The 19,799-nt window shown below is 45.4% G+C and overlaps 1 protein-coding gene across 1 annotated transcript in view; it reads right to left on the reverse strand.

Moving 5' to 3' along the window:
- ZZEF1 (zinc finger ZZ-type and EF-hand domain containing 1) overlaps nucleotides 1–19,799 on the reverse strand; it is a 499,621-nt gene that overhangs the window by 112,953 nt on the left and 366,869 nt on the right. The window contains exon 43 of the mRNA XM_082244777.1: nucleotides 3,185–3,317. Coding sequence (XP_082100903.1) covers nucleotides 3,185–3,317 — 133 coding nt within the window. The remainder of the gene's footprint in view (nucleotides 1–3,184; nucleotides 3,318–19,799) is intronic.

Consider the following 19,799-nt stretch of genomic DNA (forward strand, 5'->3'; position numbering starts at 1 on the left):
GCCTTTTAACACCACGCAGCCCATACGCAACACCATTTCACTGCACGCTGCCCACGTTCTCTGCCTTAAGACCTGCCTCCCACGACTCAGACAGCCTCGTGTACAGCCAGCTGCAGTCCGGTCACGGTGCTAGCTAGCCATCCATCCCTGCAAGCCAGCCAGCCAGAACAGGGTAACACCAAGCTAGCCACCCACCACAGTGTTCCTGCAAGCCAGCCACCCATACCAGGGTGACACCAAGCCAGCCACCAACCACAGTGTTCCTGCAAGCCAGCCACCCATAACAGGGTGACACCAAGCCAGCCAGCCAGCCACCACATTGTTCCGGCAAGCAAGCCACCCACAACAGGGTGACACGAAGCCACCCACACTGCCAGGCGTCAGCCACCAACCCACACTGCCAGGCGTCAGCCACCAACCCACAACAGGATGCCAGCAAGCAATCCACACTGCCAGGCGTCAGCCACCAACCCACAATAGGGTGCCAGCAAGCAACCCACACTGCCAGGCGTCAGCCACCAACCCACAACAGGGTGCCAGTGCCAGCAGCAGCAACTTCAGCAAGCCATCTTGTTAATTGAAATGGAGATGGATGAGGAGAGAAAAAGTGAAAGTGTGGTCTGGGACAATTTCTCATCTCAACCTTCTCCAGCAGTATGCAACACATGTAGATCAGTAACTGCAAAAAACAAAAATACGTCAAATCTTTGGGCCCATCTAAGAGTTCATCATATTGAATTGAATCATGCAGCACAGAAAAAAACAAAATGAATATTAATGTGGTTTTGATTCAATACCTCCTCCACTATCCCAGGCAACAATAACATCCTCGATACAAGAACCATGCTTTCTCTTCTGATGATGAATTGGCAAAGGCAGGAGTGTCCAAACTACGGCCCTCCAGCTGTTGTGGAACTACACATCCCATGAGGCATTGTAAATCTGACATTTAGACATAACTAGGCATGATGGGAATTGTAGTTCCTGAATAGCTGGAGGGCCATAGTTTGGACACCCCTGGGCTAAGGCGACACAATGGCTGAAAGAAGATATTCAACAGGAGGTGCAGGAGGTTCCTGCCGAAAAGACAAGTCCAGAACACTATTTTTATAAAGAGCAGCATGCTACAAAAACAGAAAAATGTGCAAAAATACGTCAACGAACAGAAGAGAATCTTCTTCATCGTCGTCAAATTGATGAAGACATTTTCAATGTTTTATTGGGGCCTCATGCGGAGAATTCAATTTCTTCTGAATCTGCAACGATAAGCCTGGATGATGAACTTCATCTCTTTTTGAAAGAAGCATTAATTGACAGAAGTCGTCATATCTCCTTCCCATGCTAGGAGATACCTCTCTCTCGCTGCTTCTCTGTCCTCCACTCCTCCTGAGCACGTTTATGAATAGGCAGCATTGTATGAACAAAGCAGAAGACCTTTAACAGGTGACCATGGACATGCTGAAGTGTTCTGCTTTCTGCATTATAACATTGTTCTACTTAACTGGGAGCATTGAAAAGAATAGTGTCCACTCCAATCCACTGTCTAGCTTTTTTTTAGCAGTTTTGCACTGACTGCTGTAGTTGCAGTGAGTGCCCTACTGCAAAGAGTCCAAACCAATCCAATGTCTAGTGGTTGCCTAGCTTTTTTTCTAGCAGTTTTGCACTGACTGCAGTAGTTGCAGTGAGTGCCCTACTGCAGAGGTAGTCCACTGACTCCAATCCAATCCGCTGTGTAGCTGTTGCCTAGCTTTTTATCTAGCAGTTTTGCACTGACTGCTGCAGTTACAGTGAGTGCCCTACTGCAGAGGTAGTCCACTAAGTGACTTCAATCCACTGTATAGCTGTTGCCTTCCTGGCTGACAGTCAGAGGGGGAACTCGGTCCCTCCACCTGCAGCCTATATATCGTAGGAATAGAAGAGCTGGAGCTCACCTGACAGGCCATAAAAGAGTAAAAATAAGGTATTTACAGGCATTGTTTTAAAAAAGCAATTACACGGTGTAGGAGAGATTAAAAGAACAGAGGAGCTGGCTGTAATTTGTTCTTTACATCTACAACCACTTTAAAGCAGAACTTCACTTAAAAGTGAAACTTCTGCTCATCCTCCTCCGCCCCTCTCCCCTCCTGTAACATTACTGCCAATTTTATTATTGCTCTAGGAGTAACTTTTTTTCTTTTTTAATTCTTTATTTAGGTTTTTTAGTTTTATAACAAAGTAGAAACAGATATGTCTGTTACAAACATGAAATAAAAAAATATAAATGCTCAGAACAAGTTCCCAGGACAAGTATCTCGAGAGAACATTCATCAATACTGGAATTAGCAGGTTTAACAGGATCCCTTTAATATGCTAGCATCTAGTCAGGACTAACTATCTAGAGCAGTGGGCTCCAAACTGCGGCACTTTGCTTGCTTTTATCTGGCTCTTGGGGCACTGTTTCTCCCTCTGACACGAACGATGGGGCACTATGCCACCCGCTGGCACCAACGATGGGGCGCTATTCCTCCCGGTGGCACCAACGATGGGGCGCTATTCCTCCCACTGACACCAATGATGAGGCCCTACTCCTCCCGCTGTCACCAATGATGAGGCCCTATACCTCCCGCTGGCACCAACAATGGAGCACTATTTCTCCCGCTGACACCAACGAAGGGACACTATTCCTTCGGCTGACACCAACGAAGGGACACTATTCCTTTCGCTGACACCAACGATGGGACACTATTCCTCCCATGGACACAAACAATGGGGCACTACTCCTTTCTGCTGACGCCAACAATGGGACACTATTCCTTCCACTGACATCAACAATGGGGCCCTACTCCTCCTGATGTCACCCATAGACTTACTATGGGGACCCCATTGTCGGCTGTGTCCTCTGCACTCGCCTCCACAGCAAAGACACAGATAACAGCTCAGCGTGGGATTGGGTCAGATCAGCTTCAAAAAAAGGTATGTATACTGATTTCTTCTTTACAGGACTAGATAGGTTAGTGTTAGATCGTGGATGTCTGTAGAAACAGGGATTTTAGTGTTAGGGTAGACTTCTACTTTAAATTTTCATGTAGTGGCTGCAAAAGTTTTCACTTTCCAGACTAAAAACATTTCCAGCAAGTATAAAAAATACCTGTTGATCTTGCCAGAAATGTGCAAGAAAGCAAACAGTCAACAGAAATTTACTTACCAGTCTTCCTCTTTCGTGTTTTGAGGTCAACAACCACAGCTCTATTTTTCTCAGTGAAATGCTTTAATATGACAACATCATGTGGTTCTTTGGCATTATCAACATACACAGACCGTGTTCCCATACAGAGTACCTGCAATGAGAAATAAACAAGATGGTCAATGTCAAGGAATATATAGCCTTTTTTAGCCTTAGACATACATATACAGCCCTATGGCCTTGGAAACACATGTAAAAGAGGTTCTTGTTACATAGGCAGTCACATCAGAAGTAACTTTAATTAGAGAGGCTGACCAGGGCCTAACTAGGAAAGGTGACAAGATGTCTTCTAAGAGAACAACCCCTTCCTCACCCTTACCCACTGGTACTTGCCCTTGGGAATGGGAGTCCTAACCCTCAAACTCAATGTTGCTGGTGTAAGCGCTAACAAACAGGGTTAACGTTTTTCGTTTCAGATGACAGTACTGCATACTGGGAGGTTGTCGCATCCTCTACCATAACCAGAAGCATCGGGTATTCTTGAAGAACAGAGCAACAAGGGAGCACATGCCGGGTAGTTTTCAGTGGGTGGGGCCTTTTCTTAAAGAGAGCCTGTACACACACAAGAAAAAAAAAAAAAACCCTTCCTTGGTCAATGACTCAGGTGATCATCCCCCTCTGCCACTTTCACTTTACTTTTGTTCCTTCACTGTGATGAGCAGCCTTGCTAACAAATAGTAAATTACAACAGGAAGAAAATTAGCAACAGACAGTGACTGCAGAGTCTAACCTTGAATTCTGAAGCCCTCGGGCACCTTGAATTCTGAAGCCCTCGGGCACATTGGGCACACTACAAGGGATCCATACCCATTAAGATGCCCGATAATTGGGGAACTAACTTTACAGTTCTTTGAGGCCCATTAGTTTAAAGTGTGGCTCTTCTAGGCATACTAGACAGGATGTCTGTTTCAGCTGCTATCCCCGATGAATAATCCTTTTGCATCCTTAGGGACAAAGAAAAGAGGCTGAATTTCATCACTTGAGTTCGCTTGACCAGAGGCATTAGAGCTGATCAAAACAAATGCATAAGGCAACAGAAACTCTAAAAGGATGGAGTGATGTATCATGCTTCCCCCTCTTTTTTATGCATAGGTTCTTTTAATACTGCCACGTCACTTAAAGTGATATTAAGCCACAACATTTTTAAGCATTTTCAGCAGTGGATTTATTCACTTATTGAGTGTACAGCTTCTTCATATTTGACTCCTTGCTCATGTTCCTGTTTAAGCTTATGCCTTGACACCTGCCCCAGGTTTCATTTTTCAAAGTGGCTTATTTTTCTTGCAGTATCCGATGGTGCCACCCTTGCATGCAGGGACTAGTTGTGTCTACCTGAACCAGGGGTAAGCAACTCTGAACAACATGGGAGAAGTCAAAGATCATCGGGCACAGTGTCGCCTCCTCACACCTGGATTAAACCCCTAGTTGTCGTACTACCGCATGGCAATCATGGGTTTAAATCGGGTAGTGAGAAGGCAACATATCACCTCCTCATCACATGTCAAACACACTCAGGATGTTTTTCAGAGGAGCAGTAGTGCCTGCGGCACCTGTTAATAAGCCCTTAGTTGCATTCGGCAGTCGCGCCCTGTTGAGTCGGGGTGTAAGAAATTACTATACCCCGTAAAATACATATTGTGCTTGCTAGCTAGAATTCTAGTTGATGATTGTTTGAATATTGTTGTGCATTTTATAGGTATTGGTCTTCTTAAGTGCAGATGTTGTATTAGCCAGCATTGAATGCTGCTGTTAGTCTGGGTCAGTAACATTTATACCTCCAAAGTATTGGAATTTATGTATCCCCTTATCTGTGACAAAGCTGTTCAGGTAAATTCTTCATACAATATAATATTTCTTGCGTACAGTGTGTGTTTAATTGTTGACCTACCCCTAAAAAGAACAATGAGAAGTGGGTGTGGAATAATATTAATATTATTTATTATTGTCCGTATTATTTGTGTAATTACCTCCCTATTTTTTTTACATAGGTTTTACAGCCCCCAACCCTAACCCCCTTTAGCTGCTGAGGCAGCAGCCAAAGGTGTACACATGCCGCAGCAGGAAATAAATCCCCTTTTGCTTTTGGTGGGTGATACCGCCTGCCAATCGCGATCAATTCACAAAATGGGACCACTCTGCAAGCGCCCTGCAACTGCATGCATCTGTGGGGTCCAAGGGGCTAAGACAGGTGGTGAGAAATCAGCACAATGTTGCCTGCTTTAACCCCTTATTTCCAGCACTGCACAAGGTTGCAGAGCAGCCTCATTCACTTGAATGGTCATAATTGCCACACAGCAACCATGACAGTGCGTTTAACTCCTTCTGTGGATGCGACATGGGTACACCCCTGGACACTGCAGCTAAAGGGGGTGTAGTTGGGGCAGGGGTAGTAAAAACACATCTTATTATGGGGTTTTAAAACCCCCCGAACTACAAACTTAAATGAACCCTTATGGTTCTGAGCCCCCTATAAGGCTGCCTTTTTAAATTGATGTGATGGCTATAGACTGTACTGTCCACTTAAGGCTGCCTTTTTAAATTGATGTGATGGCTATAGACTGCACTGTCCACTGTAATGTTTTCATGTGAAGACAACAAGTTCAGTGTAGCGGCACCGAGAAAGCAGGAGCCAGAAGCTTTGAAAGCTGCAAAATGCAAGTGTTTGGGTAAGAATTTTAACAAATAGTTTACTGGGGAATGTTTATTTTATTGTGCTTAATGTGTTAATCTAAAAAAATGCTGATTTTTTTTTTTTTTTTTTCTCCGTAGCGTGTGAAACACACTCAAAAGACTTCACCCGGTGCATAAAAAAGTGCACACACACAAACGTGAGGAACACAAAAAGTGCACAGGGTGTGCAAACAAATGGTCTTCCCTCCGAAGAGGTAGGACCCGAACCTCGATCCCCCGGGGCGCAAGACTCCTGACAGGGATTTAAGGTACTCATGGTCTGTCTGGCCGAAACCAGACTGACCCCGTTCTTCAGGGGGACTGCCGAAACAGCCCCCACCGAGTACTAAGTAGGGCTCCCCCGAAGGGAGACCCCATGAGAGAGGGCGGACCAAGCCAAAAGGCCATATCCACCCCCTCCCAAGACTCAAGGTAGGGCCAGAGGACCCACACCCTACAAGTCGTGCAAGTGAAAAAAGGTGATAGCAAGTGACAAACTACAAAGAAAAGGCACACACAAACAAAAAGGTGGGGGAAGGGAAGTGGAGAAGTGAATTAGTGCCCTTGTGAAAATACAAGGGCAGGCCTTCCGGCCGGAATAAAAATTCCTCTGGTCGAAGCCAAAAGGCCTTGCCCAAGAGGCAGGTGCTTAAAAAAGTGTGCGTAGGTGCAGTGACCATGGTGCCGAAAAACTCAAGGCGAGCTGCCCCTCACCAGTGAGAATTAAGGCACCCCTGGGCTGCCACCCCAGGGGCACATACACTACGGGCTTTCTCTACCCCGGCCCAATGGCCAGACCGAGTGTAGCCCTTGCCTACCAGGAGGTTTGGAACGTGGACAGCTTAGAGAGAGCCTGCCTTCAACTGGGGACAAGCCTTTTGCAAGGCCAGATTCAACCCAGGAGGAAAGGCCCTCCCACCGCCATCCCAATTCCTCACCAATTACATCCAGGAGCAATACTAACCGTCATTTCCCAGCTTTCTTGCTCCCTTCAAACTGGTAGGGGCGGACCCATTCAAATCAGGAAGGCATTGGAACCCTCCGGCTTTCTCTGGTTTGGCCTACTCCGGTCCTCCAGTTACGCCCAGAGCGCCCCGGTATACTTCGGCCACCACCGATACTAACCTTCAGGTTCCATTCCAACACTGATAAGAACAGATACTACACTTGATCTTAGCCAAAAGGCCGAGAAGCGATAAAAAAATGCTGATGGTTTAATGCAGGGCTTGACAAACCCCAGACGCCAGGTCGTTATGGCAACCAAAAACTGCGTCCTGGCGCCTGGGCCACTGCTAGCCCACTTATGGCAACTCCCAATGCCCCGGGCATGCAGCTCCGAGCGTCGGGCAGCTGATCCTCCCCCCCCCCCCCACCTTGTCTCTGTGGTTTCCCCTGATGCCTGCAGTAGTCTGATGTCCAGCTGTGAGTGACATGGGAGGGGAGGGAGCCAGCCCCCTCTTCTCAGTTGCCTGCTGTCCTCTCCTCCTCCCCAATGCCTGCGCAAGGCTCGAGGTAGAACAGTAGGCTCTCTTCTGCTGCCCGTGCCGCATCGCCGCCAAACTGGCCCCCCCAGAGCCCACCTACACAGTACGGGAGGGGTCGGGGGGGGGGGGGGAGGTCAGACCTTGGTGAAGAGTGAAGTGGACCAGGCGGATGTGTGTACTCTTAGCAGGAGGTTTTCTGGTGGAGGGGAGCTGCCTGGGCTGTGTGTTCCTGTGCTCATGCTGTGACACACTGAGCCGGCACTCCTTGGCAGGGCCGCTTATAAGGGGAGACCACCGGGCCTCCTGTAGGGGGCCAGAGCGCCATCATGTAACAGGGGGGCCCTGCCAGCCGGCAGCTGCAAGCATCATGTATTACATTGCAAGTTTATACATGCTGTGAGCATAATGTAGTTCCCAGATGGGAAATCCTATTCACTGGGTTGAGGGGGGGGGGGGCATCGGTTCATCCAGAGGGCCCAGGAGACTGTAGACAGAGGGGCTATTTTTTCTGTTTCGGCTCATATGTGGATTTACTCTGGCTGCATTTGCCGATAGTAAGATTAAAGTCCCGGCTCTCTCAGTCCCTGTGCTGGTGGCGGAGGAGTGACTCGGCTTACACACTGCCTGCCACCTTCAGTAAGCAAGTGCTGAGGAAATCAGCAGAAGAACGGTGGCAGGCTCAGGGCAGATTGGGAGCAATAGGTCCGTGCAGCAAACAGAGGCAAAGGCAGCAGTCCATGTCCATCCATCTCCCTCGTAGTAGTAGATATGAAATAAAAAGCAATCTATTCCATGGCCACCTTAAATGACTGCAGATAATGTACTGATCTACTGAACAGTAGGAAGAGCTAAAAAGTCCTTAGGGGTTCATTAACACAAGTATGTGGGGCAGTACAAGCAGGCAGTTGAGCTGAAGTTTTACTACCCCTGACCACCCCACCTGAAAAAGGAGATGTAGCATTAGTGCTCTTGAATGGCAAAAATTAAATGGCATGTCACCATGAATGGGGTGCACCACAACTACCCTGCAAGTGCGTGCAATGAACATGGCTGGGGCATTGTGGGTCTGCATTTTCAGAGTAAAAACAGGCGGTGGGTAGAAGACATATTACCTCCTCACTGCTTGTCAAACACCACGATAGATAGTCTCCCATCCAAATTAGCCCTTAAAGTCCTTTTAGCCCAACTTTCTCTCTTTGAGTTCCCCTAGAGCCCCTAATTTCATGCGTTCCAACAGAGCCAAGTTCCCCCTCCTTCGTTCCACTAACATACAGTAGATTCCAAATTAGTCCTCCTCAGATTGACTCAAGTGACGCAGTATGATTATCATGATGATGATCATTGAAGGACAGTAAAATGCTTCCTTAGGCCCCTATCTCACAAGGGGGATTCCTCTTAGCTCAGTGGGGGAACTGTCCATTGATTCCCTACTGATCAGAGCAGAGCAGATGGATGACAGGTCCGTGTCCACTCAGTTTATGCAGAGTGGCCACGAATCGAGCCAACTCTGCTCTATGGGCAGTCGGGCGTTAAATGGACTCCGCTGTTTGTTTACACCCAACTACTCTCCGATGCGCCTAGACGTAGGAGGACATATCTTCTTCCATTTTTTTTTTTTTTTTGAGGATCGCATTGGAGGTAGGCAATGAGCAGGATCAGGGGGTTGGGTTGGGGGTCCCATCAGGTAGGCTGTACTGGGCCTCATGATTTCTAACAGCAGCCCTGCTCCTTGGAAAGTTTACGGTGTGCTGTGATGTGGAGCAGGGGAGATAAGGCAAGTGGATATGCTTTAGAAGAATCCTTCTATATCCCCTGATAAAGCCCTGTGCACCATCAATTACCACTCTTTATGTACAGCTGGGCTCCAGTATCTCATGGTGACCAGAAACCCACCAGAGCAATGAAGAGTCACCCTGGGGGAATGACATGTAGGCAGAAAGTGGCTGCAAAGAGACAGCAGAAGATCAGCAACGCGGGGATACTTCTATCATCCCTTTTTTCCTGTCAAATTTGTTTATTGAATTTTAAAAAAATAAACAAGTTCAAAAGCAGCGCAAGAGAATACTATATCCGAAAACAATAGGGGATTATAGCTCCTTAATATAACTGAAAATAATATAGGTCTCATACCTTAGTCATACAAATAATAACTTTGAAAGGAAATTCCTTAAAATCAATCAATAGAGGCTGAAACCTCACATGAACTATAAAAAGTATGATGAAGTCTCAATCTAATAGTAAACTGTGAATAACAGTAATATTCAAAAAAGAGGAACTAACAAGTTCTATTCTCGATGCCCTCTCCTTTACCCACTTTACCCTACCCACATCCTGCTGACTTCTTCCTTTTCCTTTTTTTTTCCCCCACAGCCATGTTCTGAATACCTTCACAAAATCTTAATATCTCAGAATATCATATTAATAATTCTACCTTTTTCTGTTGTTCCTTCCTTTTGTGCAAACTTCACTATACAGTATAACATTTATAATACTTCTGTAACAACAACAGTATTTCTACTTTTGTTTTTGTTTTGTAACTTGCTTTATGGCTGTTTTATAAAACTCAATAAAAGTTTTGAACGAGAGAAAAAAGAGGAACTATTGAAATTATATATAATGTGTGACAATTATTTGATGATTAGAATAAGAATGGTAATGTGATAAAAATTATCAGGAAATCATCAACATGGATTCTTTAGTTAGAAGGTAGATAATATGTAACCCAAGGGAGCCAAATTTTCTTAAATCTGGGTATTTTGTCTAGATTTATAGCCTCTATTGTGGCACGAATCATAGTTTTATTAATTCTATGCTTGGCTTCATTTAATATCAGGGTTGGGGATTTTTTTTTGCAGCTGAAGTGACCTGCAGAAAGAGTTTGAACTGGTTACGGAAAGAATTATCGGTTTTAACCACTTAAGCCCCGGAAGATTTTACCCCCTTCCTGACCAGACCCCTTTTTTCAACTTGGCACTTCGTGACTTTAACTGACAATTGTGCGGTCACGCAATGTGGTACCCAAACGAAATTTACGTCCTTTTTCCCCCACAAACAGAGCTTTCTTTTGGTGGTATTTGATCACCTCTGCGCTTTTTATTTTTTGCGATATTAATAAAAAAATAGAGAAAATTTTGCAAAAAAAATGACATTTTCAACTTTGTCTTTTAAAAAATATCCAATATACTCAATTTATGCCATTTTTTTGGCCAAAATATATTTAGCTACATGTCTTTCACAGAAAAAATTCAATGAGCGTATTTTTATTGGTTTGCGCAAAAGTTATAGCGTCTACAAACTATGGTGTAAATACTGAAATTTACGCAGCTTTAATTTCTGACTGCCTATCTCATTTCATGAAGTGCTAAAATGGCAGGGCAGTACAAAACCCCCCCAAACTACCACTTTTTGGAAAGTAGACATCCTAAGGAATGTCCTGAGAGGCATGTTGAGCTCATTGAATATTTCATTTTTTTGTCACAGGTGTTTGAAAAATGACTAAAAAAATTTTTTTTTTTTTTTTTTTTACACATAGTGGTCATTGAAATAATATATTGCTCACACATGCCATGGGTATATGTGTAATTACACCCCAAAATATATTCTGCTGCATCTCCTGAGTACAGCGATACCACATATGTGAGACTTTTTGGGAGCCTAGCAGTGTACGGGAGCCCGAAAACAAATCACCACAATCAGAATTTCAAAGGGCGTACATTTTTCATTGCATTTTCTCACTACCTATAACGGTTTAGGAGGCCCTGAAACGTCAAGATTCCACAAAACCCCCCCAAATTACCCCATTTTGGAAAGTAGACACCCCAAGCTGTTTGCTGAGAGGCATGGTGAGTCCATGGAATATTTTGCCACAAGTTTTGGGAAAATTACAAATTTTCTTTTTTATTTTTTTTTTTTTTACACAACGTTGTCACTAAAAGATAAATTTCTCACACATGACATGGGTATATGTGGAATGACACCCCAAAATACATTCTGCCGCTTCTCCTGAGTATGGGGATGCCCCATGTGTGAGACTTTTTGGGAGCCTAGCTGTGTACAGGACCGCGAAAACCAATCAACACTCTCAGGTTTTCTAATGGCGTAAATTGTGCATGTCACCTCTGCACTACCTGTCACAGTTTCGGAGGCCCTAAAATTCCAAGATAGCACAAACCCCCCCCCCCCAAATGACCCCATTTTGGAAAGTAGACACCCCAAGCTATTTGCCTAGAGGCATAGTGAGTCCATGGAATATTTTATATTTTGCCACAAGTTCCGGGAAATATTCTATATATATATATATGTATATATATATATATATATATATATATATATATATTTATTTTTTTACACAAAGTTGTCAGTAAATGATATATTGCTCACACATGCCATGGGTATATGTGAAATGACACCCCAAAATACATTCTGCTGCTTCTCCTGAGTACAGGGATACCCCATGTGTGAGACTTTTTTGCAGTCTAGCCGAGTACAGGACCCCGAAAACCAATTCCCACTTTCAGGCTTTCCAAGGGCGTAAATTGTTGATTTCACTCCTGACTACCTATCACAGTTTCAGAGGCCCTAAAATTCCAAGATAGCACAAAACCCCCCAAATGACCCCATTTTGGAAAGTAGACACCCCAAGCTATTTGCTGAGAGGCATGGTGAGTCCATGGAATATTTTATATTTTGCCACAAGTTCCGGGAAATATATATATATATATATTTTTTTTTACACAAAGTTGTCAGTAAATGATATATTGCTCACACATGCCATGGGTATATGTGAAATGACACCCCAAAATACATTCTGCTGCTTCTCCTGAGTACAGGGATACCCCATGTGTGAGACTTTTTTGCAGTCTAGCCGAGTACAGGACCCCGAAAACCAACCCCCACTTTCAGGCTTTCCAAGGGCATAAATTGTTGATTTCACTCCTGACTACCTATCACAGTTTCGGAGGCCATGAAATGCCAAGACAGCACAACCTCCCCCACAAATGACCCCAATTTAATGCAAGATTTCGTCACTAGGAGATTCGCAAGGTATGCTGGGATACATGACGCCGCTATCCCAAGAGCCCTTGCAAATCGCTGAGTGATGTAATCGCCTATAGGCAGCCAGACCCAGAAGTGCGGATGAATAAAGAAGAAAAAAAGGTATTTCCTTGCAAAAATAAATAAATAAATAAATAGTTTACAATCAAGGGGATTACGTACATCTAAACTTATTAAAATGGGTGGAACTCCGCTTTAAGATGTGCTTGTGTGAGGAGAAAGGGGCGGTGCCATTTTAGCTATAGCCTTAGACAGAACGTCTTTGTATTTTTTACTTTACCCCTCAAACGGGCACCTAAAAGAACAAGGCTTTTGGTCCCAGTACTTCAGTAAAGGTAAGCAGGGTGGGTGAGAGTTGTAGCAAAGCCGTTTGGGTGTTTTATGGGGCTGTGAAGTCCTGAGAAATACGGAGCTTCTGCGGGACATGTCCATCACTGCAAAAAAAAAAACCTGGCTCCTAACTTTTTTAGCTGGCTCCTAGATTCAAAGCAAATTTGTCAAGCCCTGGTTAAATGCTACTTTAAAGGACAAAATGTTTTTTAAAAAGTTGGCAATGAGTACATAATTTACAGAACAAAGTTCCTTGTGTCAACAAAGTGGATGTCCCCATTAATAAACATTTGCAAATTAGCCATGCACAGCTGCTTGAAGCCAGGATCACGTGATTTATAGCCACCCTAACCACTTAACGCAAACTGGTCTACGTCGGCTGACTTTAAGTGGTTATCTCGGGGTGATGCCTCTAGCTATTCCTTCATCCTCCAGGAACTGGCAGCATTCTTTCGCCACATGATGCCGGGCATTGTTGTGCACCAGGAGCAATCCAGGACCCACTGCACCAGTGTAGGGTCTGACAATGGGTCCATGGATTTCATCCCGAAACCTAATGGCAGTCAGGGTGCCATTGTCTACCCTGTAGAGATCAGTGCATCCCTCCATGGATATGCCTCCCCAGACCATCACTCACCCATCACCAAACCAGTCATGCTGAATGATGTTACAGGCAGCATAACATTCTCCACAGCTTCTCCAGACCCTTTCATATATGTCACATGTGCACAGGGCACCATTGACAGACCTGCCAATTCTGATGTTTAATGGCAAATGCCAATCGTGCTCCATGGTGCCGAGCAGTGAGCACAGGGCCCACCAAAAGACGTCAGGCCTTCAGGCCACCCTCATGAAATCTGTTTTTGTTTAGTCACAGACATTTACACCAGTGGCCCGCTAGAGGTAATTTTGTAGGGCTCTGGCAGTGCTCATCGTGTTCCTCCTTGCACAAAAGGAGCAGATAACAGTCCTGCTGATGGGTTAGGGACCTTCTATGGCCCTGTCCTGCTCTCTTAGATTAATCGTCTGTCTCCTGGAATCTCCTCCATGTTCTTGAGACTGTGCTGGGAGACACAGCAAACCTTCTGGCAATGGCACGTACTGATGTGCCATACTGGGGGGAGTTGAACTGCCTGTGCAAACTCTATAAGGGCCAGGTATCGCTTCATGCTACCCACTCGGACACTGACCCTAGCCAATTGCAAAACTAGTGAAAACAGTCAGAAAAGAGGAGTAGGGAAAAAAAAAATGTCAGTGGCCTCTACCTGTAAAAACCATTCCTGCTTTGGCGGTCGTCTCATTGTTGCCTATCTAGTGCACCTGTTAATTTAATTAACACCAAAGCAGGTGAAACTGATTAAATACCCTCTCTGCTTCTTAACTGACCAGATCAATATCCCAGGAATTTAACTGACTTGATGCTATACTCTGATTAAAAAGTGTGTTCCTTTATTTTTTTTTTTGAGCAGTGTATATAATAATAAATAGACTAGAAGTAGGATATATGGGCATTTTAACTAGGAGCCAGACATGAAGCTATATGAAGGGTGGAAGGGAGATATAAATCTTTTATAGTAAAGTAGTACTAAAAGCGGAGAATTCTTTTTTTTTTTTATGGATATGATCATTCTAAATACAATGCACAATACTAGTAAATGTTTACATTAACCACTTAGGGCCGGAAGGTTTCCCCCCCTTAATGACCAGGCCATTTTTTGCGATACCGCATTGCGTTACTTTAAATGACAATTGCGTGGTCGTGCGATGCTGTACCCAAATAAAATTGATGTCCTTTTTTCACACAAATAGAGCTTTCTTTTGGTGGCATTTGATCACCTCTGCGGGTTTTATTTTTTGCGCTATAAACAAAAAGAGAGCAACAATTCTGAAAAAAAATATATTTTTTTATTTTCTGCTATAAAACATTCCCAAAAAAAAAAAAAAAAAAAAAGTAAAAAATAAAATGTTTTCATCAACTTAGGCCAATATGTATTCTGCTACACATTTTCGTTATAAAAACAAAAAAACACAGTAAGTGTATATTGATTGGTTTGCGCAAATATTATCGCGTCTACAAACTAGGGGAAAGATTTATGTAATTTTTGTTTATTTATTTTTTACTAGTAATGGCGGCAATCAGATTATTCGTGGGACTGCGACATTGGGGTGGCCGGTTCGGACACCTAACTGACACTTTTGAGGGGACCATTGACACGAATACAGTAATCAATTCTAAAAAAATGGATTTTTGTAAAATCTTACCGTAAAATCCTTTTCTCTTAGCTCATTGACAGACGTAGTCCTCGGTGATACAGCACCTTCGGGTTATGTTGCCTCCACAGGAGCAGGACTAGACAGGAAATTAAAAAGCTCTGGCCACACCCTAGGGGCAGTCCCAGAGGGTATATCCTCTCTCTCTCTGCCTCAGCAAATCAGTTATGTGAAAAAGCAGTCTTTAGAGATTTTAACCCAACCCAACTCAAAAAAACAGAGGGGCGGGGACTACGTCTGTCAATGAGCTAAGAGAAAAGGATTTTACGGTAAGATTTTACAAAAATCCATTTTTCTCTAGCGCTCATTGACAGACGTAGTCCTCGGTGATACAGCACCTTCGGGACGTCCCAGAGCAGTATCACAAATGAGGGGTGGGAAAATGAAAATCAAATCCCAATCTAGAAGGCCCAACCGGTGCCAACTAGAAGTTTACAATGCTCATCCTTAATGATGAGACTCAACAAAAAAGAGAAACATTTATTTTTTTTTTTTTCAAACAGAAAAAAAAAACCCTCGAGGTAGACCACCGGTCTCCTCAAATTGCGGCCTGCAAAACCTTGCGGCCAAATGAGGCATCCGCCGATGCCGTCACATCAATTTTATAGAATTTTGTAAAGGTATGTACCGACGACCAGGTGGCCGCCTTACATACCTGGACCACTGACGCCTGATGGCGAAAGGCCCAGGAAGTACTGAGCGCTCTAGTGGAGTGCGCCCTAACAGGGAACAGAGGACTCTGACCCTTAATAGAATAAGCCTGTACCACCGTTTGTCTAATCCATTTGGCAATGGTCGCGGCAGATGCAGGCAAACCCTTTCTGGGGCCATCCGTGATCACAAAAAGTGAATCCGTCTTACGGAATGATTCCGTAGCTTTCAGGTATACCCTGATTGCCCGAACCACATCTAAGGAATGCAACGCATGTTCCCGATGATGCTTGGGCTGAGGACACAAGGAAGGTAGTACAATATCTTCATTCAGATGAAAATCTGAAACCACCTTAGGAAGAAAAGATGGCTTAGGATGAAGTACTACCTTATCCCTATGAATCACTAGGTATGGGGACTGGCATGATAAAGCAGCCAGTTCTGACACCCTACGAGCAGAAGTGATAGCCACCAAGAAGGCCACCTTCTGGGATAAAGTAAGCAAGGGAATCTCCCTGATGTTTTCAAAGGGAGGTTTCTGTAGAACCGACAAAACCAAATTAAGATCCCAGGGCGGTAAGGGCGCGCGGACTGGTGGAGCCAGGTGCCGCACCCCCTGGATGAAATTCCGCACCAAGGACTTGGTAGCTAAAGGCTTCTGAAAGAAGATTGCTAATGCTGAAACTTGACCCTTGATGGTGCTCAAGGCTAGTTTCTGCTCAACCCCTTTTTGCAAAAAAGCCAATATTCGAGTCACCGAATAGGTACGTGGAGGAAATCCTAAAGATTCGCACCACGCAATATAAGTCTTCCATGTGTGATAATAGACCTTGCTGGAAGTCGCTTTCCTTGCTTTAATAAGGGTAGGAATGACTGAAGCTGACAACCCTCTGTCCTTCAGTACTTGGGTCTCAATGGCCAGGCCATTAAAACCAGCGACTGTAAAGCACAATGGTAAATTGGTCCTTGAGACCACAGACATTCCCTGAGACGAAGTTCCCACGGAACGTCTGCGACTAGCATGTCCAAGTCGGCCAGGCCGGCTTGACGAGGCCAGCCTAGAATTTCTAGGACCACTGGCGCTGACTGGATCTGAACCAGGCGTCCCTAGAGCTATCTGGCCCCGACCATCCGAGAAAGTCTGGTCGTTTTCTGTTCCCACACATTTATCAGATACCTGATTGTTGTCAGGAAGGGTGATCTTTTCTGGTTGAACCTCAGGGACCGAAGTCACCCGACTAGAGGCTTCTTGGCCTATCTGGTCAACCAGATCCGATTCCTGTGAGGTATAGGGACTAATCTTAGGAAAAGGTAAAGGAAAAGATCTATTCAGGGAACGGTAACTACCGCTTCCTGTAGTGCTTAAATGTTGGAAGGGAAGATTCGCACCGGTAGTAGTGGTTGATGCTCGATCTAATGTCCTGAATACCGGTGAAAACGTCCCCCCACCCTGAAACCGGGTGGGGGCGCACCTTCAGGCTGTGTACTCCTTTGCTTCGGGTTTGGCTGGGTTGGTCCTCTGTTTGTCCGACCAGCCCTTCTTAAACCCTCCTGGAGGAGTCTTGCCTTTCCCGCTTGTTCCAGCCGGGCGCCCTTTATGGGCGGTAAAGAAAGGTCCTCGCTTGTTGCGAGGTCCCTTAGCTTTAGCAGCCTGTGGCAAAAAAGTGCTCTTGCCCCCAGTGGCATCCTTAATGATTTCATCTAGGTTGGCCCCAAATAGACGATTCCCCTGAAAGGGGAGATTTGTCAAGGTCTTTTTGGAACCTAGGTAAGCTGACCAGCATTTTAACCACAGCACACGTCTGAGGATGACCGCTGACATAGATGCATGCCCTAATAGGGGAGTAGTGTCCAAGGCTGCGTCACAGATAAACTGTAGCCCTTGTATAATCTGTTCCATCAAATCAGATGTCTCCTGGGGAATATCTTTTCCCCTAAGGTCTTGGCGTACCATTCTCGCCCATTCCGTAAGTGTCTGGGAAACTAGACCAATAACAATTACTGGTCTAAATGCTGACCCTATCAGAGAGAAGATGGTGCGGGACTCTGCTTCAATCTTTCGATCCACCGGATCCTTAAAGGACGAAGTGTCCTCCACTGGGATAACCGTGGCTTTATTCAGCCTGGAAATAGGTGGATCCACCACTGGTGGTACCGTCCATTTCTTAATGATGGATTCCTCAAACGGATAGCGTCTAGCAATACGCTTGGAAATAGTAAAGGTACGTTTAGAATGCTCCCATTCTCCTTTAATCTTATTACCGAAACACTTGGGTACAGGAAAAACCTTCACCGTTTTGATGGGCTTATTAGTACCAAAAGGAATCTCTGTTTCAGTTGCCTCTGCCGGTAAAACCTCAAGTTTTAAGGTTTCCTGCACTGCCACAACTAGTGCGTCCACCAATGCTTCTTCCTGAATTATAGCGGGAGAAGAAACGTCCTCCTCACTGTCTGAGGGAGCTTTACCTGAGGTAACAGCCCTTGCAGAGGGACCTGCAACTGCAGTGACCATCTCTGAATCTGAGTCAGAGGTGTCAGATAGTATAGGGGTAGGCGGGGGTCGCTTCCTTGACCCCCGTCCCTGACAGGCCGCCTCCACCCGAGCCACCATAGACTCCAAAATTGCTGTAAATGACTCTACACTCTGTGCACCGGCGGGTCCCGTGGCCCCCTCAAGGGAAACAGGTGGGGGAATATGTGTGGCAGGGTCCATGATAATTCCAGTCACTTCCTGGATAATATAATTCAAAAATAAAAAACTTTTTTTTTTTTTTTTTTTTTTCTTTTTCCCAGACCCCCAGCGCCACAAAAAAGCCCCTTAGTGTTACCTGCTAGGGATCCCTATCGATCGAGAGAGAGAGAGATAGACCCCCAGGCTCACCACTTGATGCTCAGAGTTTAACTGCAACAGGTTACAGCGCTGTTTTGACAAACAGGAAGTCTTTTGGCTGGCTGCCCAAGAAGAAAGGAGGCGGCACCGCCCCTCTGCACGCCTTCCGGCGCCTCCCCTAGCTCCACGAGGTGTTTGGATCACCTCAAACATGGCCGCCCCCATGCTGGAGACACGAGGCTACGCCAAGATGGCGGCTCGTGCGATCCAGCAAAAAAAAAAATGGCGGCGGCCTGTACTGAATAGCGGTGTGCTGCAGGGCACACAACACTCTCTCTGCATGGGGATTTGGCGTGGTTGGCGGTACCGGCCCTGGCGGACCGCATGGCCGTTCGGGAGGCCTGCTTATAGCTGGAGATCTGATTTAGGAAGGCAGTCTACATGTCCGTGGTTTCTGACTGGTAGGTAGCTTATTCTTATCATAGTAAGATTCCCAGAATGCCACTGATTACAATCTTTTTAACATGTATACAATTAGATTGTTAGCTACCAAACCAAGCCTCCTGGCTTTTTGCACATAAAATCACACTCAAAGTAGGAGGATCTGTGTCATGTTATAGGATAGAGAGGGACTCTATCTTACCATACAGAGAGGGGCCCGCGTTCACCACAAGACCCGTCAGGGGAAAAGGGGGAACATACTACTCACCATACCGTAACCAGGCGGGCACCAACTCCTGACAGTACCCCTCTCCACCGGGGCGGGAGGGCTGTCGACCGATATGGACGCCGTGACTCATGGTCTTTGGCGTTTCAGCGAGACGTTTAACTCGCGGGGTCAGTCCCTTAATGGGACTTTGTCGCGGCCGACCCAGCGCGGAGCTATGGCCTGCACACGCTCGTAGGCTGAACTGGGGTGACCACCGGATCTCAACATCCAGCCCGTCGCCCAGTTCAGCTTTCTTGCTTGAAGATCTCACAGGAACACTGGAGAAAAAAAGCTGTCTAAAAAATCTTTTAAGAAAAAAAAAATCTTGCCAGGACCGAAGATCCCAGCAAGGTATCTAGGTCCTTACTCCTAACTAGACAGAAAATAACTGATTTGCTGAGGCAGAGAGAGGATATACCCTCTGGGACTGCCCCTAGGGTGTGGCCAGAGCTTTTTAATTTCCTGTCTAGTCCTGCTCCTGTGGAGGCAACATAACCCGAAGGTGCTGTATCACCGAGGACTACGTCTGTCAATGAGCGCTAGAGAAATATGCACTTTTACTTTACTGACTCTGGC

This window comes from Pelophylax lessonae, assembly GCF_965119305.1.
Source record: "Pelophylax lessonae genome assembly, chromosome: 2".
Classification (NCBI taxonomy): Eukaryota; Metazoa; Chordata; class Amphibia; order Anura; family Ranidae; genus Pelophylax; species Pelophylax lessonae.